Source organism: Balearica regulorum, chromosome 14, assembly GCF_011004875.1.
Source record: "Balearica regulorum gibbericeps isolate bBalReg1 chromosome 14, bBalReg1.pri, whole genome shotgun sequence".
Classification (NCBI taxonomy): domain Eukaryota; kingdom Metazoa; phylum Chordata; class Aves; order Gruiformes; family Gruidae; genus Balearica; species Balearica regulorum.
In genome coordinates, this window is record NC_046197.1 from 2,622,558 (window position 1) to 2,648,509 (window position 25,952).

General features: G+C 41.6%; 1 protein-coding gene across 2 annotated transcripts in view; it reads right to left on the reverse strand.

The window, feature by feature from the left end:
• Positions 1 to 25,952, reverse strand: part of CTNNA1 (catenin alpha 1) — a 119,192-nt gene that overhangs the window by 86,036 nt on the left and 7,204 nt on the right. For both annotated transcript variants that reach the window (XM_075766725.1, XM_075766723.1), the window contains exons 2-7: positions 15,205 to 15,311; positions 12,806 to 13,001; positions 6,157 to 6,323; positions 5,247 to 5,366; positions 2,966 to 3,232; positions 110 to 313 (exon numbers count right to left, since the gene is read on the reverse strand). In XM_075766725.1, the coding sequence (XP_075622840.1) occupies positions 110 to 313; positions 2,966 to 3,232; positions 5,247 to 5,366; positions 6,157 to 6,323; positions 12,806 to 13,001; positions 15,205 to 15,309 (1,059 nt within the window). In that variant the 5' untranslated portion in view covers positions 15,310 to 15,311. The remainder of the gene's footprint in view (positions 1 to 109; positions 314 to 2,965; positions 3,233 to 5,246; positions 5,367 to 6,156; positions 6,324 to 12,805; positions 13,002 to 15,204; positions 15,312 to 25,952) is intronic.

Consider the following 25,952-nt stretch of genomic DNA (forward strand, 5'->3'; position numbering starts at 1 on the left):
GGAACAGAACAAACGAGCATCGAGACACACAGCTTCGATTCCACATTTTAGATAATCACATGGAGTTAAAAACCACACAAACTAAACAAACAGAACAGAAGATACTCACATTCCCCATGTACTCTGAAAGTAGATCCTGCAAGGCCTGTCGCACTGCATTACACTCGGCAACTATACGTTCCCGTCGGTCATCACGTGTGCAGGATGAATCAGCCATCAGGGCTGCTCCGCTAATGATGCTCTCCAGGCGCTCTTCCAGGGAAGGCCTGAAACGTTCTTCACTGAAGGTCGATGGATCCACAATAATTTGTTTCTAGTAAAATAAAGGGTTTAGAAATTAGTAATCAGATCAAGCAGTAAGTTGCTGTTAAGTTAAAGACAACCACTGTTTACAGGAAACCCCTGATCAGCAGAAAAAGGCAAACACCACACTATTTTGGCACCAAGGAAGATTTTCATGAGTAGTTTTGTAAAATTACTAAAAGGTTCCCCAGCAGATTACGTTGCTAGTCATTCCTTGTGCTGCTGTGACAGCTAAACAAAACTTGGCCACAGGAAGCCTTGTTATATGAATGGCAAAAATCAAACGTGCCACCACAAATAAGGTTCAAAGTACAGAACTCTTCTTAACTACACGTCAATCCAGACATGCCTTCACTAGTTAACTTGTCAGATATAATTATCCTATCATGAACAAAAAAATCCAAGGAAAACAAATGCCCAAAATTAGCCCTATATATAGTCCTCTATTGTCCTAGTTTATCCAGTCTTTCTTTTCTTCACCAGTACACAGGTAAATACAACAGTATTCTCAAAGTGAAACATCAACATGAATGTTTCAAACAGCACAGAAATTAATTTCTTCATGGCAGAAAACTATCACAGGTTTATCTTGACAAAGTCTTCATAAAGCACAGCTCATACTGAGGGAGGTAAGGCTGAAACAGCAGTACTGATCTATCTGCTTTTCAAGGGGCCAATCCCACCACCCACAGAAGTTCACCAGAAGTAGCAGTGTTCTATTTATCACCTTGTGAGTACTTTCAGGTGGCTTACTTAAACAGGTTTGCAATTCATTAAGGAAAAATTCTTCAGCCATTTCAAGATTTGGTGGTTTATTTAGGGTTTCGGTGGGATTTCTTCACACTATGGGTGCAGGAGGGGAGGATGTTGCTCACTCTTTATAAATAAAAAGAAGCCCCAAAGGTTTTTTTGAAATGGGAGTTTTCACAATCCGTTTGTATGCCAGATAACTTCAACAGCAACATCACAACCACTGCTTCTCCTGCCAGCCAGCACATTTTGTCTCCCTACGGTGTAACGACACAGCCTTCACAGCAGGATTAGAACACAGCACGTGTTCTCCAACATGCTCCGCATTTTTCCTGAAACTTTTAGCGGTGCAGATAACACAACGGTAATATGCTACAACTCCAGAACTGCACCATCAAAAACAGAGATAATGATTATCTTGTTATCTTCTGGTAGCCATTTAATATTTTACCATCACAGTAAAAGCACTGGAGTATTTGGAGACATGTGTGTGCAAAGCCTCTATTACAAGAGCGCAATAATACTCAAACGTTAGCAGGAAATGAAGTGCAGGGATAACATCTGCCAAGAACCTGAACACATTTGTTTTGTCATTCTCCTTTGGCAGGAATGAGACGAGAAAGCTATCGCACACAACGCGCGTTGAAGCTGGCCTGCTGGACAAGCCCTGCTGCAATTAGAGAGCCTCACAAAGCGGAACTAAAAGCTCCAAGTGAACTGCAACACTCAAAAAAAGTCTCTGGCCATGTATTAAGAGAGTTCATACAGTAAAATATGGCCATATATCAGAAATCACATTAAATAGTTTGAGCTGGATCAGCCAAACCACGAACCTGAACTGAATTGCTTCTTCAATTCTACGTACCTGAGTCAGTCCTCAACACTGTGTGCTGTCACAGGACCTGCCTTCCCCTCCCACGGACACTTGCTCAAACCTCTGATCCCTTGGCTGCCAAACTGAGGCACGCTCTTAAGACTTACATAACTGAACATGTAACTGATGGAATTTAAGCAAAGCAGACTTAAAACTGAAATCATAGTCACACTGATCAAGATAACCACGACATCCTCTCATTACCCAAGAGATCACATAGAAAGGCTTCACATCAGGCACAGGGAGAACTCAAACAGTACTTTATCCTCGTAAAAGAAACACGGCCAGAGGAAGTAACATAGGGGAGGAACAAAAGTGGTAAGAGCAAAAAGGTGAAGGTGAGCAAAATCTGGCAAAACCAAAAGTACTAAACACCTTTTGAGCGATAGCAATATTAAATAAAGTTTTAGAGGTGAGTTAGTGCCAAGGCGTTTAAAATTCAGAGGCTGAATCAGTGGTAGACAGCGAATATTGCCTTCAAAAGGAAAGTGTTCTCAGTAAAAATGCATGGCTATCCTCAGTAACTTACTGAATGCAAGATAAAGAATATGACAGATCAGTACAACACATCAGTGTGAAACGACTTCATTCCCAACCAAAGATCATATTAAACTTCCCACTTCATGTTCCTCTCAATAGGTAGTTTGGGCAATTCCAAATACATTATTCACTTTTAATAAGTCTTTCTGTCACCTACAAGAATATATTACATAAATATATTATGAAATAATCAATTTCAAATAAACCAAGGGCTTACATCTAACGTAGCAGTAGGCTAACTGCCATTTCAGAGCTAGTTTAACTTGACAGCCTTCAATCACCAAGAACCACATATATAACTTTCTATATTCCATCAATCCTAGTTTGGAAAAAGACTTTCTTAAAAATAAAAGCCTACTTTACTGGGACTTGCTGTATTTGGGTAGAAAATCATCTTTCAGGCAATATAAATAAAAGCAAGCTGTTGCTAGTAAATCAGGTGAACGAACACAAGAGTTGGAGTTACTACTTTTTCTCCATAAAGGGTTCAAAACTTACATCAAAGTTGTTCAGAGCATAAGCCAGCTCTCCACCTCCACCCTGCTGCTGGGCAGCATCATCTGATGCAGTTGCTTGAGCAGCGTTTGAGATGCCTGTGACTGCCTGCTGAAGCTGCTTGTAGATCAAGTCCCTGTTAGCTTTGTAAGCAGCTACATCAGGGTGCTGCAGACAGGCCTGGGATGCCGTATACAGAATGGGAACGTTCTTCTGCAGAATTCCTCTGGCTGCTGCCATTTGATCACGGTGACCCACATCTTTCAATTCCTATTAGGAAAATTAAAGAAAAAAAGCATTTGAGAACATTCCCCACATTTAACATTCATACATCTTCAAAAGACAGGTGGGTTCTTTGCCTAGTATGCTCAAATCTAACTGTCTTCTGACTGAGTATCCCTATTCTTAAGGGCTCAACTAATTTCGAAAACACAACAGCTTCATAAAGACAACAAAAGTAGTACTGTAGGGCAATTCACAACTCCACAATTCAAAATCTGAGGTTGGATTTTGGTCCTCTCCACAGCAGAGGACCAGCATTTTGAAAGCTGGTAACACCTGTAAATCAGGAGGACGCAGAAGTTGCAAGCACACATTTTTTCTCCCCACTCCTTCCAGTTTGCGTTGCATCTAAAAAAATTGCAAAAAAACCTAAATCCTCAAAACAGAATATTCTACTTTTTTAGATCACTTAAGAACCAAGCTTATTTTTAACTATCAAACAAACAAGAGGTTTCCCCTGCAATCTTCTCTTGCACATGAGAAGTAAGATCTTTAAACTCCAAGACTCATGATCAGAATGTTTTCTTCAATCACACCTAGAAGATTGAGTTTACTCTCCTCAAGAGACTCAGGTACTTAATTTTGGAACAACAAGTATATAATCTCATTTGACTTCTTGTTCATCTCCAATGAGACAAAATTAATCCAATGACTGTAATTGCCACTAATTTAGGATTAGCGAGCAAGTCCATACGTCTTTTCCCAAACACTCACTGCTGCAATTCTCTAAAGCACCATCACCTCTGTTTTGGAATAAAAGCACTACGATTAGATAAAGCTTCTCAGTCCAGCATGGGCAGTAAGTTTATAAAAAGAAGAACAAATACAGTTATTAGCAGTATCATAATTTTAAAGTTACCTCTTAAATCTAACAAAGAGGTGATGAAAATGAAGAGGAGGACTGCATTACTGAGAAAAGGGGGGGGGGAAAAAAACCTGACAGACTCTTCAAAATAATGGGTAACACACGACCTCTGTAAGGTGCACACTAAGCAGGGAGGGCGCTCCAAGCAGGCTTACAGATTTACAGATTTAGTACAACCACTTCCCACAGCATGAAACAATCCATCACAAAGCAGTTTAGAACATTTATTGCATTGCCATCACAACCCTACTCCCATTTACTGCAATCAGATTTTAGATACATAACCAACCGGCAATCCATTTTTGACTGTGCCCAGTTTATTTTCAAAGATGAATCTGTGCAAAAAAAAAAAACAAAACAACCACCCCAACCAAGCAGTGTCAGAGGTGCATAAGCAGTTCTGGTTTGTACATATAAGCAGAACAAACAAAAAATGCTCTACAAGAATTATGCTATTTCTGATAAATGGGACTGCCCACACCTCTGCTCTCTTTTGAAAGCTTACCTACACAAGAGTGAGTCACAACAGCGCTGTTGAACAAAACAAATTTTACACGCAATTTAAGGTTAAGCACAAGCTATCCAAACACAGAATACACACACATAACAAACAGGATTTTAAACCCCTTCTCAAATGGGCATTTCAGTGCAAGACCAGCCAGAATCACCTCTCGCTTTCTTGGAAAGAGTTCTAATTCTGTGCCAGCCATGACTTTAAGTGGGGACATTCAGCCCATGAGTGTGAACCACAAAGGCAGTGTGGTCTAGTGGTGAGTGCACCAGGCACCGAGTCACATCTCGATTCTCTTTCCTTACCCACACCCGCACTGCTTCAAAATGGGAAGTGCAAATCTTGCGAAGCAGCATTTCATTAAGGTACTAAAGCATTAACACAAACAAATGCTATGAGAACAAATTCCATCAGAAGCAGTATGCCACAGCTGAGCACACTTTCCGCCTACCAGGCAAGCTCAAATTGCCTGAACATGGCACAGTGCAACACAAAGTACCCAGTAACAAAGTAAAAATAAAAAAAATCAGCAGCAAAGGGTACTGTCCAAGAGCAGCAAGGCTGCCTGATTTTGGAAAAGAAAAGGAAGAAGTAATATACAGAAGAAAGAGCTGCCATCACTATACCTGTTGTCTTTTGGCTGCCATTATGTTAAGCTTGTCCACTTCTGGTTTGAGGGCTTTGTACTGAATACCCAAATCCTGCTCTGTGCCAGCGTTTCTTAGTTTCAAGATACCTTCTTCCACCTAAAAGAATATATATTCACATATTTTTCCAGGAAATACAGTCCACAGTTCAGCAAATAATTGAGAATGTACTTTATAGCAGACAGAAAAAGCCATCTTCTGCTGCCCCTTTTTATTTTTTGGAGATACTTCAAAGGCTAATAGTACTCAAGGCTTAGCTACTACTTCATAGTCACCAGCTACCAGAGACAGCCAAGGACACGCATTTGAAAGAACACAAAGGAGCCCAGGGCCCTAGCAGAGCTGCGGCAGTGGCTGAAGGGCATGAGGAAAGTCCTCAAAGCCCTGCCGCAAAAGCGGGCCTGGTATTGAAACTCCTTTCATTTTAAATTCCGCATAAACCACCCACCCACCCTCTTGCTTGTGGGAAGAAAAGACTTCCTCAAATATTCCACATTCATTTTATTTAGTCTACCAAAGCTACTCATCCCTAGCAGCTACAGAGGAGCACTGGTTATAAGAAAGCCAAAGTATTTCTTTAAGATGAAAAAAAAAGCTGGTTATCACCTGCAGTTGCAGACCATAGTTCATTTAGTATTCTGAACTTTTAGTATGGAAAAAGTGCAACAATGTCAAAAGCTATGACAATCAGTGCAAAACCAAGTGACAAACATCCATTGCACATGTTTTGCTCAGAGGAAAATCCCTAAAAGTCTCCCTGCTCCCGAAACGAGCCGCTGACAGAGCGCACACCAGGGTCAGCACACATGCACGAAACAAAGCCACTTGACAGAGCTCGCCTGGCGTGCCGGGCATGGCAGAGGGCATCACAGCAAAGAACTATACTTACTACTTTAAGCTGGACAAGCAGCTTGTAGACGTCTGCCATGTCAGCCAAAATCAGCAGTCGGGTAACAGCAGAGAGGAGGGCGCGTGCCGCTCGGACCATGTTCCCTCGTTTCACAGAGGAGCAGGGGTCATCTGCAAACTCCCCCGAAGCGCTCTTCATCAAGTCACCTGCACATGGGGAGAAGACGGGCTGACTATAACATCACTCAGCTTTTCTTAAGGGGCTGTAAGGGTTACTGGGCAAGCCAATCCAAGTTTTGACAAGAAAACACATTTGCTTAAATACAGCCAGCAATTAAGATTGCCCATAGTTACCTCTAAGTATGGTTACTGCATGGTATCTGGGTAGAGGGGCTCGTGCAGGGAGGAAGGGCTGGGAAATAACACTTTGCTCCTTTTTTCCAGTTGTACTGGTATTTTAACATGTCAGAATCCTCTAGAGAGGCAAATTCAACATGCCTTCACTGTTACACACAGGACTGCAGTTATTTCACAAACTACAATGCTTTCAAAGCTCAAGCAAAAGCTTTGATTCGTGTGCGTGTAGGAGTTAAACAGAAAGCAGCAGAAAGTACTGTAAACATACAGGGAAACGCCACAGCTCATGGGACTGTAAACAACTCGGAGCGATGACCTGGCTGGATATGCCCTGGTTTGCATTCAAAGCAAGGCACCGCTCAGTAAAACGCTTCAATGTTTCATAGCCTGTGGGTCTGCATCTGGTGCAGGAGGAAAGAATTTGGGTTTCAGATGGTAACAATGCAATTGGTTAACTATGAAAAGCAAAGGCCACTTTACACAGCTAGAGAAATTCCTCCAGAAGGCATTCGGAAAGCATAAGAGTAGTGTCTGCATATAGTCAGACGAGTAAATTTTGGATTTCTCCCCCTGCTTTCTGGGGCAGCATTTTGCTTCCAGTACTACAGTTCCTACACAGCAGGAAGTTTTGGAATCCACATTATTATTCTTGGATCTCTTTGCATTTCAGAAGCATTTGCTCAACAGCTAGGATTTAGTTTAGGAAACGCTAGGTACTCAAGGCCAAAGATTTGCAGGCAGCTGGAGATGACCAGAAAGCAGGCAAACTGTGTTATAACTAACTGCTGCGTGAGAGGCTTCCCAAACCTGTATGAAAAAATGCCCATATGGCCAAATGCCAAAACAAAAATAGCAAGTCTCAGATAAGAAGAAAAGAACCTCCAACAGTGCTTCACAAGTAAAAGCTGGCAGTGACTCCCATCAAGTCCACCAAATGGGGCTGGGTAAGATTTGCACCAAAATCTCAAGATGATGCAGTGGCATCACCCTGCCAGCGGCTTGCCCACTCCTACAGCTAGGCTATCGGTGGTGCGTGTCCCCACTATGGGAAGTGTTTCACTTTTATTGTGTGGGTTTTTTTGTTTGTGTTTTTTTTTTTTTTTTAACTACTCAAAAATACCTATAACTGGTGAGCCTGGGGTTAACTATCCACACACTTAATCATTAAACAATTAGTATCTTGCCGTAGAAGTTTTTAGCACCCAAGCACTCTACACCTTCATAGCTAAATACAGCCCAAACACAGCTGCCAGCCTGTCCAAGCAACTACATCAAGATACTCAATTTTGTTCAGATGCTCCCTCCTGTGTAACACCCTTCCATCATCTTAAATAATACGAAGAAGAGTGGCATACAACATTTTAAGATAAAAAAATACGCTACTTCAGTACTGCGACATATGAAAAAAGCTTCTGTCCAAGTACAGACCAGCTATAAATATCAATCTAAAGCTATCCCTTACCCAACTTTTTGAGGAACATAACTCATTATTTTAACAAGTGTTAAGAGCCTCAGATTTCCAGATGGGTGAAAGACGATGCATCTCCAATGCTGGAAAACTGCAACCAGCCCTGAGATGATAAAACCGCTACATGGCTGACCTGACCCTTTCTTTATTCCTTCTGGAAGAGGCTAATAATAGTGCAATTAGTGTCACCACCACCAGTATGAAATCTAATAACAATCTCAGCATTTAAGGATATATGCCAGAACCAAAATTCACTACAAATATTTCCTCCTTTATTTACTTATATGTAAAATTCCCACATTTCCAACTCCCAAAAGACAGGAATGTTGTTTTCATTTTTTTCCCTACTTAAAACAACTTAGAGAGGTGGCCACTCACTTCATTTGGATCGCAGAAATTGCAAACAACATTAAAAACCAAAATTATCTTCTACCCATCTCTTAAGTTGCAACCGTACAAGCCAGTCCTGAAATAAAATGCTATTCCTTTTTATTTTAACCAGAGACTTGAAAAGATTGAGTGAGTTTCAAACAGCTTGTCAGGGTGCCAAAAGATAACCAGCTTCCCAGAATTAAAGGAAGATTATATTTAAAGTTGTTGCATATATATAGATTTTTCTGCAAATTAAAGAAAGCTGGCTTTCAGAATTCTTTTACAAAGGAAAAGCAACACAGGGTAGTTATTTTAGCTAGATTCAAAGGGTAAGAGGGAACTCTATCCTCGCCTAGGTATGCAGTTACTGCACTATGTGTGTGCATCAGCGGTTCAAATTGGATCCAGCATAATCTTATTTTCAAATTTGAACCAAAGGCAATACAGGAAGTTTGAAAGCAGGATTTCAAGAGTTAAAAGAAACACACTGCTGAAGAGTCAGACTATGAGACTCAGATTATACAGCTGGTATGAACTCATATATGAGTAATCTGTTTTTCCAATATAACCTTAGATTTTCACTAGATATTACAAGGGAAAGATAATAAAATAGAGTATAGAAAAGATGAGGCAACGGTAGCCATACTATGATCTTGTCAATAAAGCACTAAGAATTCAATTAAATCTAATGGAACAAAGCCCATTTCAGAAATAGTAAGATTTTAGTCCATCAAAAGAAAATTACCATTTTCTAGTCTCGTTCCCACCATGCCCACGGGCTCTGACAGCACTTTCAGACAGCACTATTAATCCTCCTCAGCAGCACGGTACACGATGACCATGACAGAGAAGGTTTTCTTTATACAAACACCGACGGAACAGGAAAGCAGCAGAGAAGACAGGGGAGGCAGGGAAGACCTAGGACACACACAGGCATCGATGCTTTTTTTCCAAGCTAGAAATCCATGCCCACACCTCACCTTGTGCCCTTCAGCACCTTCCAGTTCAAAGTCTGCCTCCAGGCTTTCTTCTTTACTTAGGTTATGGCTTTTCAAAGTTCTCGAAGTTCTTGGCTGAAGGATTACTTCTAATACAAGCAGTACACTCCCAAAACATTTTTCTTGTGGGAAAACAAGTGAGAACTCTTTGCACCCTTCCAAGAAATTAACTTAATTGGTCACAATAGAATTTTAAAGTTGAGTTTTCCAAGAAGAATTCAGTGCTTAAGTTAAAGTTATTCCACAACTGGCCTCCTTCAGGATTTCCAAGGAACAGAAGCCACACGTCTTGTGTGAAGTACAGTTGAAAAAGCATTTTACTCTTTCATAATTTGCCTCTCACTGTTCAGTTTTGGAGAAAGCTTCGCCCAGAAACACAGGGCAGAAAGACACCACACTGAATCCGTACATTCACTCTCCTGCATTTGCAACCATGAAACATGATCAAAGTCCACAGGATTCACAAGACCATTCATCCGTTCTCTTACCTCAAACCCTATGCACAGGCTTAAGCTTCTTAATTTGAAGCCTTAATTTTTGGTCTTTTATGTAAAAGTACCATAGGAAGAAACACAACAGTAAGACCATAGCTAATGCCCCGGATCCTCACACTAGTGTACAGATACGTATAGATGCAGTGAACTGCGGTCATCGGTACTCCAGGAGATCAGGAACAGCCTGGTCAGCCCGACCAGAAAGAAATTCCATTCCTGACCCCGGAGTTTGCAACCTGTCTCAGCGCCAAGCACCTGGGTACGAAACTGGTTCAGTTCCAAAACACCTCCCACCAGCACCAGAGCACTGACCATTTCAACATACAATCAGTCTTCAATGCTTCCTAAGAAGGTAAAACCCTACAAAGGGCTTACAAGGGAGAGTAAGACTGGACAAGACCAATACTGCCCCTTCTATTACCCAGCAAAACTCCAATGGTAGAAATCAACGTAACAAATGCTGTAAGGCTGCTGAAATCAGAGACGTTCACATCAGATGTTCTCCCAGTACTAGGTCTTTTCTATAACCACAGCAGGATCTATTCTGCAAAACACTTTGGTTTTTTGTCTCCACTACTCTGTTCAAAATTTGATTTTAAGAAGTTTCACTACTTTAAAAGTAGTCAAAAGTCCAAAGCTTTAAAGGGCCAGGAGTCTTACTTTAGGATATTTCATGAACTTGTTTAATATTTAAAGCAAGTTGTAATTTATTCTTCCATTTTAAAAATCAGGAAGACTTTGAAGATCCACTTATATTGATTTAGTGCGTAGCTGTACTATCATTCATTCTAAATAGCTCTTTTCACTTCTTTGTTTTTACCCCCAACAAATGGGATTTTATGAACAAGCGTGCTCACTAAAATCATGTAGCCTCTCAATCTTCTTTTTGCTAGGCTAAAAGAAAAAAATTTTAATTTTCTCTGATGAGACAAGTTATCTATTGTCCTAATCATCTTCATAACCTCTGTCTACATTCATTCATCTTTTTTTATTATGGTAACTAAACCGCTCCCTACTCTAAATAGAGGCATTATTAATTCTATTTTCCTGTCTTCTGCTGAAGATAAATTGTGCTACACATCTATAATCTCACTGCTGCTGTCAGATGCACAGATGCTGTCGGTTCACGATCACCTCGCTGCTGACCAAGACACCCAGATTTTTCCTCTCCACTTTTGCCCCCATTGCAAAAGATAGATAAAAGGCATCAACACCTGAAGTTTTGCTAAGCATGCGCACAGTCTTTGTATTATACTTCCCTCATTTCTCCAGTTCACGAATTCAACCGGTCTACCACAAGTGGAAACACTTCTGCAGTGCACGGACTGTATATAAACATGTACATTGAGCGTTTCTATCCCCTTGCTGTCATTAGCACTACTGAGAACTGCCATCCTCCTCTGGGCATGGGCAGCAATAAGCCTTCCCTCTGTTGTATCTCATTTTTCACCATTTGCTTCTAATTTTCTCAAAGATTTCCTTGGTTTTTTAATTTCCTTATGAAGAGCTGCTCTGCTAAACCTGACTGAACACTGGCACCGTGATGGGGCACAGGCTTTTCCCCCGGTCACGCTGCCCCAGCAGCCCAGCTCTGCTGTGACTGCATCCCCACAAATAGCGGTGGGCACCAGTCGTGTTCCTTCCAGTCACCCAGCTTCAGAACACAGAGACAGCTCTCCTTGCTATGCACCCGATTTCATGCAAGCTGCAAACAGTAAAAAAAGGAGGAAGAAGGGAAATGACACAAAGGTGGGAAGTTATTTCGCTCAGCACCTCTCGGCTATGACCTCCACCTCCTCTGTCAAGGTTCAACAAAGCAGGGAGGGTTTGGCACCAAGTCTGTGTGTAGTCTCAAAATCAAGCAGGGTCGAGAAGCAAGTGAAAGGGTCATCCTCAAGGTTTTTCTATCACTCTCTCCTTCCTACCAGCTTCTCACTGTACCATGTAATGACAAATTTAGCTTATGGAATTTCTCAATCCCGAGGATTGAGTACAGCTCCCTCATTCACTAGTATTACTAAGAGTCATTTGAAGGTACTCACAGATGAGCTCTGACTCTCAATTCTGAGCAGCAATTGAGCAAGCACCAAGAATTAAAGGCTTCAAGACAAAGGGGTCTCTTGCTTTTGTTTGTTGTTGTTAAATTAAGCCAACTCAATTAGCCCCTTCTATTGCCGCCTTCTTATGTTGATCTTTCTTTGGTCTGTCAACCAGGCTCATCCAGAACTTAAAACCATTTTCAACTAATATTTCATCGCTGTGCAACTTCAGCTACAAACAAGTAATTAATGCTAATGAGTTTTCCTTTTTTGCAGCAGCAGCAGCAGCCACCACCATTAATACCAGTTGACTGGGTTTCACTGAAGCATAGAAAAGGCTCATGACTGGAAGAAGGATAAATGATTTATGAGCAACAATATTTACTAGTGCATATTTTAGAGTAAGCCAGCTCCATAGGCTTTTCTCACAGGTCTTCTCCAAGAAAGTAAAAAAGAAAATGATAAAAATCAACACTAGATGTGGGGGAGGAAGCCTGGAATATTTAAGCAAGGTCCTCACATTCTGTTTGTTGCCGTTTACATTTTGCATATTCAAGACACTCAGCTTTGTCAAGTCAACACTCAGCTCTTCCTCCTACAATGCTGTTTTGTATACATTCAAATACTGAAGAAGTTATTGACATACTTGAGACATAGTTCCATAACATTTACAGGCTGGGAGGTAAAGTGGGGGGGTTTACTTTTTAGCCTAAACTGAGCTTGAAATGCTCTTCAAAGATTTAGCCCTTCTGCTTCTCTTCTCAGTCTCTCCTTGGGACATCCAATTTCCAGACCTGCCCAGTTTATATTATTCCTCAAGGAAGCCAGCAAGACAAGCCGAGAATCTGCGCAACTGGAGAGGCGCAGAGACATTAGAAATAACAGCAAAAGGGAAATGGGAACAGTTCTACTTAGCTTGTAAAACTATGCTTTTTCAGACTATCAGATATATAGCTCTTACCTTGCTTACGAACATCTTCCACAGCCGCCACCAGCTCCTCTTTAAGGAACTGGCTCTCTTTCGCAATTTTGTCTCCTTTGTCCAGGAAATTCTCTGTTGCTTGTTCGACTGAAGCAGCCAGAACATGGGCCTTTTTAGAACGCCCTCGCTTTTTATTAGAGGGGCCCTTGTTGCTAGTGTTAACCAGTGTTGTTACCTAAAGGTGTAGACAGAGGGGAAAAAACAAAAACCAAAAACAGATTTCATGAAACAAAGGGCACATGTATTTTTTTCTAGACAGCACATCACCAATACCTGCGCTATTGCCAGCTCCAAAGGTTAAATTCACAAACAAGTGGTTTTCACGTCTCTTTAAACGTTACCATGCTTCTTGATTCCTTAGATGGGCATTATAAATTCAGCTAAACTGCTTAGATATTTTTCCTTAGCAGCAGCAGACCTGAAATTTTGATTTTAAGAACTGAAATCTATTTGTATTTTTGATAAACTGCAATCTCAATAACAGGCCAAAGCTATTTGGCACCACATAAAAAGAAACCAAGTTGGGGATAATTAGTTTGGTATAGCTCTCCAGGCATAAAAGATGCCAAGCAAGGTTGCAGCCATTATTTACAGAAATCTAGCAACATCCGATCTTTTCAGTCCTGAAGGGTTCTACAGCCAAAGGACTAACTGCAGACTTCCTAGAGCTCATTATTTCCCTAAAACAACCAAACCCGAACTCTTACAATCCTGCAATCAACAAATATTTCCAAGTTTTATGTTTTAGACTGAAACCCTGCTAGGAGCAGGTCACCAGTGACCAGATGACCACAAGACACTCCGTTAGCTCAGGATCCATCCCCTTCACACACAGATAGATGTCACAAAATCCACACACGCTTTTCCATTTGCCACTCCCACCCCCCGCCTGCCTTCTGTTGTTAGGTTGAGGAAAATGCATACAAAGCTACTGCAGAGGGACATTAAATTACAACACTACAAAATATTACTAGTCTGGAAAGCCCAAGGACTGCTGACATAAAGGTCCTCAGAGCTGAATTCATCTTCTCAGTAGGGTAATTCAGAGAGGGAAAGCCATCAGTTGGGAATACCGCTGTTGGTTAACGGGGAGCATTTGTATCGGGTAGTCTCAGTTCATCACATACTGCAAATAAAGAACAAGCCGCAACAAGGCAACTTACTCTCCTTTCCTCTCTGTATTTTGCCAGTCACATCATCCACAAAATTTGGGATTGCCAGTACAGCCTATTGCAGTATTTGAGGAATAAGTTATAGACACTGAACTTGGACAAAACGGTCCTATAAACAAATTTGCTCAGTTAAATTTGCCAAATTAGGACAATTTCTCTTAAGGAAAGACTGCACGGGTAACTCCGGCTAAAAAGCTACATAGTAGGCCATCCAACTGCCCATCTGAGTATCTGGAGGGAGCAAGTGGCAAGTACAGACAGCAGCTTGGTGATTAAAGGGATGTTAATACTGGAAACAGAACTTGATTGTTGCAGTTCGAGTTAGCAGGAGTTGTGTTCAGTTCATATTGTCATTTTTAAAATTTCATATTCAAGAAAACAATGCTAAAGAAGTGTCTCCATTTGCCCCTTCTCTTCCAGACCTCCTAGAAAGTCTCTTCCAAGAATCTTCAAAATGCCCAATACGTAAAAGTAAGCTATGCAAGACCTACTCTAGCTTTCCTATATTCTTCAGGGCATTTCACTGGGCAATATACACCATGCAGAAATGAGTTTTTATCCACAAATCCAGCATAAAGCATAGGCAGAAATTAAAAGCAAGCATGCAGATCTTGTAAAAGATAGACTGAAACAGTAATAAATGCCATACAAGCATACTTCTCAGGTGCAACTCAGGAGGGGTCAGCAACCTGTCTAAAACACAAGGCAGTTCTAGCTGGGTTGCAAACATCCCCCACCACACATTTCACCATTTAACTGAATCTCCTTCCAAAGAGAACCTGAAACACAGGCAATCTCAAAGAAAACTTGAGATCCTACTTCGTTACAAGGGACTTTTGTCATTCCCAAATACCAGTTTCTAAATGCTACATAACACAGGTTTTTGAAAACTCAACAAATAAGCAGCATACCACCCAAAATACAGGTGAGAAACAGCACAGCAGCAATTGAACAACTAATTGTTCATAAGCAATTCTGCACTTCTAATTGAAATACTGTGTTTTCTCAGGTGCTGAAGAAGCACGGTCTTTCTAGACTCGTGCCCAATAATTCTGTTACAATAGAACTGAACAAAGAAATTACTTTTTTCCACCTTTACATTTTGTAGTGTTTTTACTTCTGAAATTTAAGCTTTGAAAGTTACTTAATTGAAATAATACATCAAAACAGGTAATCATCCTTATGAAGTTGTGGTTTTTTTCCTACCTGTGTAACAAGAGGCTCAAGTAGTCTTTCAACCGCCAGTGTTCTTATCTCCAAGCTTTTGGGGTCCCATTTGAAGTTAACGTTGCCTGCAGTAACAGCAGTCATTTCTAGAAGAAGAAAAGAGCTACATGAATACAATTTTTTTTTTACTATTATTAATGCTGTTGGAATGTATTCTGAAAATAAATTAAAATGGAGTCTATTAAACACACATCTACTCAGTGTAAATTAAGGTTATATAGTCTCCGGAAATATCAGGTTTAGTTCAACTGGTGATAGTATAAAAAATAGCTTGTTGTGACAATATAGAGACATTACCTGTATGTTTTGGTTAGAAAGTAAAAAATAAAACCAAAGAAAACCACAACAAAACCTATTCAAAAGCCACAATATTTTATCAGGCAACGCTGGGTCTACTCATCCGTGGTCCAAGCACTGACAGAGAACCTCCCAGGTAACGGGGGCACTTTACCCAGGAAGGTGGAGGAAAAGCAAATAAACCCTTCCCAATTTCTGCTGCCGCCCTCCAGGGCCGCCTGTCCTATGCTCCCAGACCAGCTCTGAGACACAGCCTGACGTCTTGGGGGAGCAGAAGGGAACACCTCAACTTCAACAGCACCAGAAAGCTGCCAGTTTTCTCAGCTCCACCGTGAGTCACTACCCCAAATGCTTTGTCAAACGAGAAGCCAGGTTCTAACTCTACTCATCCAACCAATCCGTTCATCCAATTTGCCTTTTGGATGTACAAAGGTAAAATAGTGAATATAAGCCTTATAAAGCCAGAAAATCCAGTTGGTTCGTGTTTAACAGCTTACGTATCTACTACACTTCCCCGTAACATTTACATAGGAGGGAAAAGCAGATTTGCATGAAAAGATCTGTTAAGAGCTGTCACGGAGCTGTTCCTTCCCATTACAGTTTTATTTCAACATCCCAGTGGAACAGCAAATATGATTATGGGAAAAGTTTAGTGAAACTACTAAAATAGCTCTGCTTTTGAAACCAGTAGCCTAAAAAAAATAAAAATAAATGAACTACAACAGACCACTAGATTAACGCTGTGATGCTGTACAGCACAACAAAGCAATAACCAGGACCATAATTTCAGTAAAAAAAATGGATCTAAGTATTTACAGGTCCATAAAACCAGTTCATAACACTTCAGACTTAGATTCCAGCTCTTCCTGCTTTGGGTTGCCCTCAAAATTCAAGATTAGACTAAACCCACGTTTATTTTTAAAAATGTCAGGACAAGAAAAACATTTCCAAAGTCTCCCTTCCACCCCTTTTCCTGAGCACCTACTGTTAAAGTTGTTTTCAAGCTTATTAGCTGATATTTTTAAATCTTACTCTGGACAGAGCATTGTCTGCATAGCATCTCAGCAGACAGATTGCTCTGACAGCACCAGATGTCCCCGAGCTGCCAGACGAGCACAACGTCCCATTATTTTTAAGAAGCAGGAGGCAAGGCACTAATTTTGGTAACCAACGATGTTTACAACACATACCAACAACCAACCATTTTATACCGACACTGACAGTTACACATGCAGAAACAGCACAGACGTGGCTGCTCGTTTCCCATTGAAGAATAAAAATCTCTTGGGCACTCGAGAAGCTGAGCCTGAGAGGGCGCAGGAAAGTCCGGGCTTAGCATCACCTAAGGCTACAGCCAACATCACCTTCGTGGAGGGCTGATCCCGAGACACCACACAGGCGCTCTCACGCCACAGACACGGTATAACAGATTAAATACTCCATACACTACTGAAAACACATCTTTGCCCTGAAAAGCCTACACTCTGTCATACACTGAAATACAACTTTGCAAGGTGCAAAGCAGGAACATTCACCTAACCTGCATTCAGCTTTCCACTTACGCCTACACTCCAAGTGCCTACACTGCTGGAGAGAAAGAAAACTTAAAAAGCTGAAAGCTTTAAAAAAAAAAAAAAAAGAAAAAGAGAATAGGAAAAGACTGATCCATGCTAGCATACATATAACATTGCTGATGGTTTTAAATCAAAAAGCATGAAGGTGCTGATGAAGGGTCCCAGCTCCTGCAGCAGAAGGCATGCCAGGCTACAGCTCCAGAGACCCCCAGTGAGCTGACTGCAGGGGGGTGGAGAATGGCCACCTCCTCTTCCTCGCCCTACCTCTGACACTCATCACTAAGTCCTGTGAACTCAGTAACGATCCTTCCCTCTCGAGCACCCCCTTTTTCTTTTGCTGGTCCAGCTTTGCACTGGCTCGTGCCACGGCCAAGATGCCGGCACAGGACAAGTGGTGCAATTCCCTCCACCCCTCACCAGGTAACATCCTACCCTCAACAAGGAATTTCACTGTTTTATTCCCTCCTGAGCAGCTTCCTACACAAGAAGCAAAAGAAAAAAAACCCAAACAAAAAACAATCCCATGTTGAAAGCCTTTGTGATTTCTGAGAAACATACCCAGGGCTCTGGAAAGCCCATTAGGTTTCTAGCTAAAAGCCGTTTCTATATGTTTTGTGCTGGTACGCCTCTCGCAGAAACAAAGTGCAGGATGAGGTAACTGTGAGAAGATACACTAATTGTATTGGTAGGATAATGAAGGCAATTCATCTGAAAACACGTTAGTATGATAGCTCTACTTTTGGCCAAAAGTAATGGTCTATAAAGGCACTTTATGAACTTTATTGAAATTTATCTAAAAAGCATAGGTTGGTATCAAATACACCGCTTGGTAGCAAAGACTTGGAGATCATTTGTACAGTGTAGTAAACATACTTATTCAATTAAATACTTGTGAAGAATACAGTACTAGGCTATAGCTTACAAACACACGTAAAGGGCGTGGGTTTAGGGGATAAAAGGACAACTGCTGGGGCCATGTTAAAGCAGGGCTGCTCTCCCACCACGAGCCCACTCTAATTCTCTGGAACCTGTCCTGTCCCTGCGACTGCTCAAGCTCCTGCTTCACTGAATTTAAATACAGTAACAGGTAGTAAACCAAATCAGAGGATATGGTAGCTGAGTGCTTAATTGTTGGCTCCTGAAGCGTGCACAATTCCCACGATGCCTGCAATAACTGCAACATCATAAAGAAAAGAGGACATCCTCTGGAAGACGGACCCAACTGCAGGCCAGCGTAGCACTGGTTTCAGGCAGCTGGGATGACCTGGCTGATATGGAAATAGGTTCTCCACGCCACATACCTACCATGCACAGGACACGCGGCAACGCATGCACTCAAAGCAGGAAATTCAAGGACAAAGCAGCACAGACCACGCAGCGGAAGAGAGCAAGCGACGCTGAATCTGGAGTGTTGGAATATATAGAAAGACACCACCGCACAAGGAGTTGCGGTTGCCCAGGCTGTGGTTTCATAAGCAGCAGGAAAGCTGCTTAAAAACCAACATTCATCCTCCTACACCCCTCTAGGAACTCATTCCCATCTCCACGTCACACCCCCTCTGTACTGGCACAGCTTTCCCCACGGCTGAGCGATTAACCAGATGGGGAAGAACTGATTTGGCTGGAGGGAAAAAAAGAATCCATTTTTGCAGGGTGGGCTGAGATCCCCATCTGGTTCACTGTGCCACCACAGATACCGCTGCGAGCGGAACCGGTGAGGCGAGAGGAGATGGCTACGTCAGCTGGAACCATTGGCAAAGGCCTTCAAGTGGAAACATGGGGCAAAGTTGGATATTGCAGCAGCCTTGAACCAGGCACCACTGAAAAAAGAGCATCAAGCCGCTGCAGGGAGCACATCTAATGCTCAGACACATGAAGCCCCAACCTTAAACCATGCTCACAGCCCAGCACGTTAACTATAAACGCCTCAGGTTACACTAGGTTACACTAGTGATGGCGCTCATTACCCTTTGATGGTTCAAGAGTAATGCAATTATCACCAACTGGGGTTTAGTGCACTCACAAGAGCATGAGGGTGGGGAAAGAATAGGAGTTTAGAAGAAGCCACTTCCAGATTTCCCCACTGCCTCCCGAAACTTCACAATTTCCAGCCAACAAGCAACTCTGCAAGCAAAGCCATCCCAGGACAACTTGCCCCTTGCTTTACACAATCAAGATCTCTGCAACGGCTAAACCTTGAGAAGAGGTTTCCATTATACTTTATGCTACTTTAAGCAAATGCTGCCACAGACCTACCACTCCTTTCCCTGCCACAAACCTGCCTCAAACAGGCACACATCTGATTTGGAGCCACTTCAGGGAGCTAAAATGGTCTCAGAGTAAGCCAGTAGCTATAAAAATTACCATCCTGATGGAGGAGATGGGGCTGCACAGGGAAGAGGATGGGGCTGCAGCAGCACTGAGATGAGCTCTGCTCCCAAACTGCACCCCAGGGCAGGTCCCAGCCTGCCCAGGGAGAAGCAAGGGCACAGACCTGAGCAGAAGGATCTATTAAACTGCTGGGGCTGCATTTATATACCACGTCGAACGAGCTGGCCTGCCAGGAACACACTGAAGGTGATAGGCGTACAGTACTCTTTCCAAAAGCCCCAACTAAAGGTCATAGTGTTTTCAAAAACTGGTAATTCAAAGTTTTAAGAGTAACTTCAGATAGCTACTTCCAGAATACTGGCATGCAAATAATTTCTAGACTTCAACAAGCATAGGAATGTAGCTCTGCGGCTTCCTTGCAGAAGTGTCCTGAAGGCACCCAAGGCTTTTCAAAGAGTTGGTGAAAGAGCACTATTTCAATAGCGAGCTCTGCACGCCAGCAGAATCACGGAAAGGCCTAGTGCTCATGGTTCTGCTTTTCCAGGTTGCGCTCCCACGTGCGCCCGAGGGCAGCACTGGCTGTATCTCAAGCACTACTGAACTAGGACGTTCAACCTGCTCTGTACCGGGAGATCCTGCAGCCTCCCGACCTCCTGACAAGGGCAATCTCTTTTGGTTACACATCTCCTGTGCCGTAACTTAAGTTCCACCAGCCTGTGCTACCTGAAGAGTCTTTTTTTTTTTTTTTTTTACATGCCATCTTCTATCAGTCTCCAAATTAACTCTCCTGACAGGCTGCTTTCTAACAGTTTTTAACTACATTCACCATTCTTTTTTGGTTTTTCTTAGGAAAGACAGTATTCAACCAGTGGTCTCACTGCCACAGCAGGGGGGCTAACCTGGGCCAAGCACAACAGACCACATGCTGAACTCTAGTATTACGCTATCCAAAAAGAAAAACCAAAACCCAAAAGAACACAGTACAAGCACATTTCATACCTGGGAGGACGTTCTCCATTTTAACGCCCTTTCTGCTACCCACCTAGTTGTTACCCATTTCGTGCAGCTGATTGTGCCCAGGCACAGCAATATGTACTTGACTGCATTATGTTGCAGCTTATTTCTTTCTCTCATATGTCTTTCAGTAGTCACAGCCATTTTGAATGATAATCTTGTCCTCTACCATGCTTGAAGACTGTCTTTGGATATTCTGCGCAATGTAATGAGAATATCCCTTATTCTACCACCCAAGTCATGAGCATGGCGGGATTCATGACAATGACCCAGCTTCATTTTCCAGCCAGAAAGTGAAGCAGCTTCCCTGTTCCCAAGGGAATCCTTTTGGGTTTGTTTGGTTTATTAACCAAGTACCTAACCCATCTGATAACAAGCACGGATCCTTTATGCCTATTGAAGGTGGAGGACAAGACAGAACAGATAAAGATCTGTGGGAACTGCATATCTAACACACACTGTTAACATAAATCTTCTGAACATTTTTGGTTTGAAGAAGGTTAAGGCACGCTTCATATTAAACCCAGCTAACATGCATGGGTTTCATCATGCCCCACTGATGGTTCACAACTGGTTTTCATATAATTAAGTATTCAGAAAAAAATGATTCATTCTTTCCCTTCCCAGCCTCCAAACGCATTTGCCTGCCCCTTTCCACAATTAAAACACTACTCCCCTCAGTGGCTGAATAGCTGCTAACCAAGGATGTTTGGTATACATGATGCTTTTCAAGGAGGATTTACATGAGATTGATTTAAGCCAGTTTTATTTAACACCAAGTATACACAACTAAAAAAAAGTCGTCATCTTCTAACACAGCCTTCAACCTCAAATTTCATCTGCCCAGCTACCAAATCTTCTCCTCCACCATAAATGCAATGAAGCTACTACCTCCTTAGAAGTCCTTACTATTATAATTTCACAATCTGAAATGTGAATACAAACTCAGATGTTGCATTGACTATATTCTTTGATTATCGAAACATTTCTGCCATTTGAGTGTATTCAACTCTGCTACACACTTTTTCACAGACTGTGGTAACCAGCCAAGTAAAAAGAAGACATTCCAGTTCAGCAGAGCCAGTTTCTCACCAGTACCATTCCAGATCCAGCTCTCATAACCTGTTTTCATATGTTTTTCTCTCTGCTGCTCTTGTGGAGAAGGCCTAGAGAGGGGCGTCTGAAGCAGCTCACATCAGAAAGCCTTGCACAGCTAGTTACAAACAAATGCTTCTCTACTTTTCCATTTGTTCAGCAAATCTTTAGACCTTGCTACTAAGTTAAGAGATGTACCCTAATCTGGTGTCCCTATAAAAATCAATTACATTTATAACTCTGTTTTCTTTTCTACTTGGGTAGAAGCCCTGCCCTGCTACCTTGTTACCAAAGCCAGCAGCATGCCATAGAGAGCCCATCACCTTTTCCCCTCTGGAAGCACAGCCCACCTTATACCATGTACCACCACACAAAATCAGGCTTGGGGCATATCACCAGATCAAGATGCAACACACTTTCCAGAGCAGTATGTGCCATGTCCTAACAGCTTCCCAACTGCTACAGCACCATGGATTCAAGTAACTTGTTTTCATTCCAAAACCAGGAATGCATTCTGTAACAACAGGTTTTCACACCTTCATTTTTGTCTAGCTATCATTAAGAGGATGGAAGGCATGCTCTGCACAAGCAGCTTCATTCACAACTACAGATAAACCATTTTTTGGAGATGCCAATGCTAACAACAGCCTCTTGCCTTCAGTTATGTAAGCGTTAGGCTCTGATCGTTTCATTTTTGCCAGGATTGTTTTGCCTCAAAGGAGCTAGAAAGGAGGTGCACAGCAAGCCAAACCACACCAAACATGGGCAATTAGCAGCTTATTTATGTCACGCTAAGGCTCCAGTTCATGAATCGCATCCTAAGAGGATGCAAGAACCAAACTCATACCCATTTAACTGTCCGGATGGATATCCTGATATGTCCCAACAAGCATCTAATTTATTTCTGCGGTTTTCAGCCTTCAAAACTCAAGCAGGATCGCAACTACATAAGGAAAACTGACTGGGCATCAATACACTGCCTTAAAAGACAAATGCACTTTTTCTTAAAAAAGAAAACAACACACCACAATCAAAAAATAGAGAATCTCCTATATATTTAAGATTAATTTTAACATTCTAGCTGCAAACATTAAATTTGGGAAAGGGAGAGGATGTGTCATTAGCAGTGAGCTGTAACTATCAATAATAAATCCACTCATTCTGTCTTCACAGTAATGCTGGCGCATTTTACGCTGAATACCAGCAATACTAACACCACGAAAGATAACTTCCTAAATTAGAACAAGTAATCACTAGGTTTTTAACTGCTGCATTTTAGCTGTCTGGTCTTTGGATCAGGACTGCAATACTCTGGCCATGCAGGAGGGCAACACATTTGCATTTTGAGCAACAAGCAACCCTTCAACTGACTTATCCCTGCAGCAATAACTTCAAACTCGCAAGCCCAGCCCTCTCTCAGCCACGTCTCTCACACGTAAGCCTGGACGGATAGCACTTTCAAACAAAAGAAGGGGGCTCAGCCTGGAGAAAGGGATAGTAGAGCCCAGGTGAGGCTTGTACATCTGCTGGACCACTTTGATTTGGCTGCTGAGAGCCCTTCCAACCTCACAGTGTCTCTTCCCACCCTTGAGCCAGAAAATTGTGTAAAGCTTCCCTAATATCATTAGGAAAGAATGGAAGAACAGCTTACTGCCACTCTCAGAACCACAGGATGCATTTCAGACCCTAGGGATACACAGGCAGTGAAGATGTAATAACTAGGCTGTGGCTACAGAGCACGGTTTTTCAAACCCCAAACTACGTTAGCACAGGTTCCAATTACCAACCTTAAGTTAGCAATGAATGAATGCAAGAAGAAGCAACTTTTTAACAAATTAATCTCTGCCACAAGTATTCCTCAAATAAGAAAAAGTTTGTTATAAATTAGCCCGCTTTATCAGTTGGCACAAGAATTTGCCAGTGCTGCAACATTAATTCTTGCTTAGTTTGCAAAAAACCCACTGATGGCTGGCAATAAAAGGAAAAGAAAACCTGGGTATTTTTGTTCTGATCTTCTTCAGTGCTCACTCTGTAATAAAAAGTGCCATTTAAGCTATGGAGTCAGAAATAACCAGAATCTGACCCCATCAAACAGTATTTTCATTCCTAAATTGATAGGTTGTTATACAATACACTTCAGTGCTTTTAGCTGACCATATCTTCTAAATGTAGACCTTCATTAACAATTTTTAAACAGTCAGAAATATACAAATACTGGAGATGTGTGAGCTGACACACATTTTGAAAAAATGAGACTCCTATAATTAGATGTTTGATAAGAGACAATTTGCTTAAACATGGAGGAAATGGACAGTCTTGTATTAACAGAGACTAAATACCATATTCTTCAATTGCATGCCCAGCATAGTAGCAACTAAAGACTATGTAACAAAAATTCATAGCCTTACAAGAGTAAAAAAGAAAATTCCATAGTTTTCTCCATTTGCAAAAGCTTCTAAAAGAAGAGCACCCACTGAAGCAAAGGAGAACATGAGCATAAAGATTCTTCAGGGTAAAATGTTTTCTAAAGTTTTTCTTGAAAAAGTCATTTAGAATTCCTTTTTCAGTCTTTCACTTTGATTCAGGAACACTGTCAGTCTTCTCTAAAAATTACAAAGCAATTATTTTTTAAAGAAAAAAGAAATAACAAAATGCACAAGCGATAAGGCCAAGAATTTCACTTTATGCTCACGGCAACCTTCAACAACATCTCTTAGCTATAAACAATGAATTAGTTTCACAGGAAGAAGAATTGCACCATCACTGCACGCCCCCAGACAACTCTCAACTTGCAGCTCCACCAACACATGCTGCGAGTTAAGAAGGAAAAAAACCCAAACCAACACAAAAACAAACCCCAGGAAGAAAAGCAAACATGAATGTAACGCACAAGCGTTGTTTGGATGAATTAAGCATCTTCTAAATGACTGCAATTATCTGGAGGAACATGTAAGGTAGGATGCTCTAACACGCACTGTCTCCTCTGCCTACAAGCTGTCACCAAGGCTGCAGACACTGAGAACACAGAGGACACTGACTGATGAGAACTTTGCAGCTTCTCCAGAAGAGCAAAGCAAGTAATAATAAAAACACACTGGCACAATTAATTTTTGGATGCTTACCAGAGTTACCTGCAAAGCCATAACTACCTTCCATCAAGTGCAAACTCGCTAAGGGCACACAATGGTGCATGAGAATCAGAGCTAACAATGATCCACCTGGACAGGAATCCTTCTGAGTCACTGCCTTAGCATATGGAGGACCAATTAAAGCAATTTTTGGGTTTTCTTTAAAAAAATAATAAAAAAACCAAACCAAAACAACACACACACAAATCTCACTGACCCACACACGTTTCATAAGAGCAACAGGAAGGAACCGGAAGGTTTGACAGGAAAGAGTCATCGCTTGGCTGGTCTTGCTGGAGAAAAAAAAAAAAAAAAAAGGGATTTTAAGCTAATAACCTAGCCATTTACAGACTGGAAACCAACTTATATCTGATTAAAGACACATTTTCTTTCTCCACGCCTTCTCCTCACCCCCAGGAACAGGAAACAAGACAAAGCTACCAAACAAAAAACAGATGAGCTAAGAAATCCTGTTCAATTGGCTTTGCACCAGCAGCTTTGCCTCTGGTTCTGCCAAACAGTGCGCCTTTCACCAGTAACGATCAACTTTTCTTTAGGCCCATGATAATAGTCTGGTAAACATAATCAAACTGTCTTAACCAATTCCTGCAAACTAAGTAAAACAGGTTAAAACACCTGACGCTAAAGTACTGATGCACACAGACCAGAAATTAACTTTTTTCTTGAGGTTATAAGCTTTTAACCTTGCACAACTAATTTGCATTATTCTGTTTTGCTACAAATAAACCTTCTAGCTTTTTTTTCTTCCCCTACTGTTTTATAGCATCTTGTGTCATCATTTTCTCTCCCTAACCCCAGCTAGGAGAAGGGAGAAAAAAACACCCACACAACTGTATTGCACTCTTCACTGTACCAGTACAAAATAAAGAGTATTTTGATTGAGGACTCCACCAACAGTGGAAGTGCCATAGAGTAACAAATGAGGCATATGCTCACATTCCTAAAAGCCTTCCCCACATCTCTGCTTTCAGGATGCATTGTTTAATGTTCATTAGGAAATGCATTTCCAGCTGTAACGACACTGGTTTGTAATTAAACACATCTTCCAAAAAGTGGAAGTGGCAGTAACTACAAAGCCATACTTTGTACTGAAATTTAAACCGCTCCAGAGCTTTTCATAGAGCCAAACCAGATCCTTGCTTTTTACTCTCTCAGAAAATACGTCGTGTCTTTCATTTTACTTGTACCTTGTACAAAGCCTTTCAACTCTCAAGCAGGTTTCTAAATTTCAAAGAAATTAAGTCATTGAACTGAGCCTATTGAATAC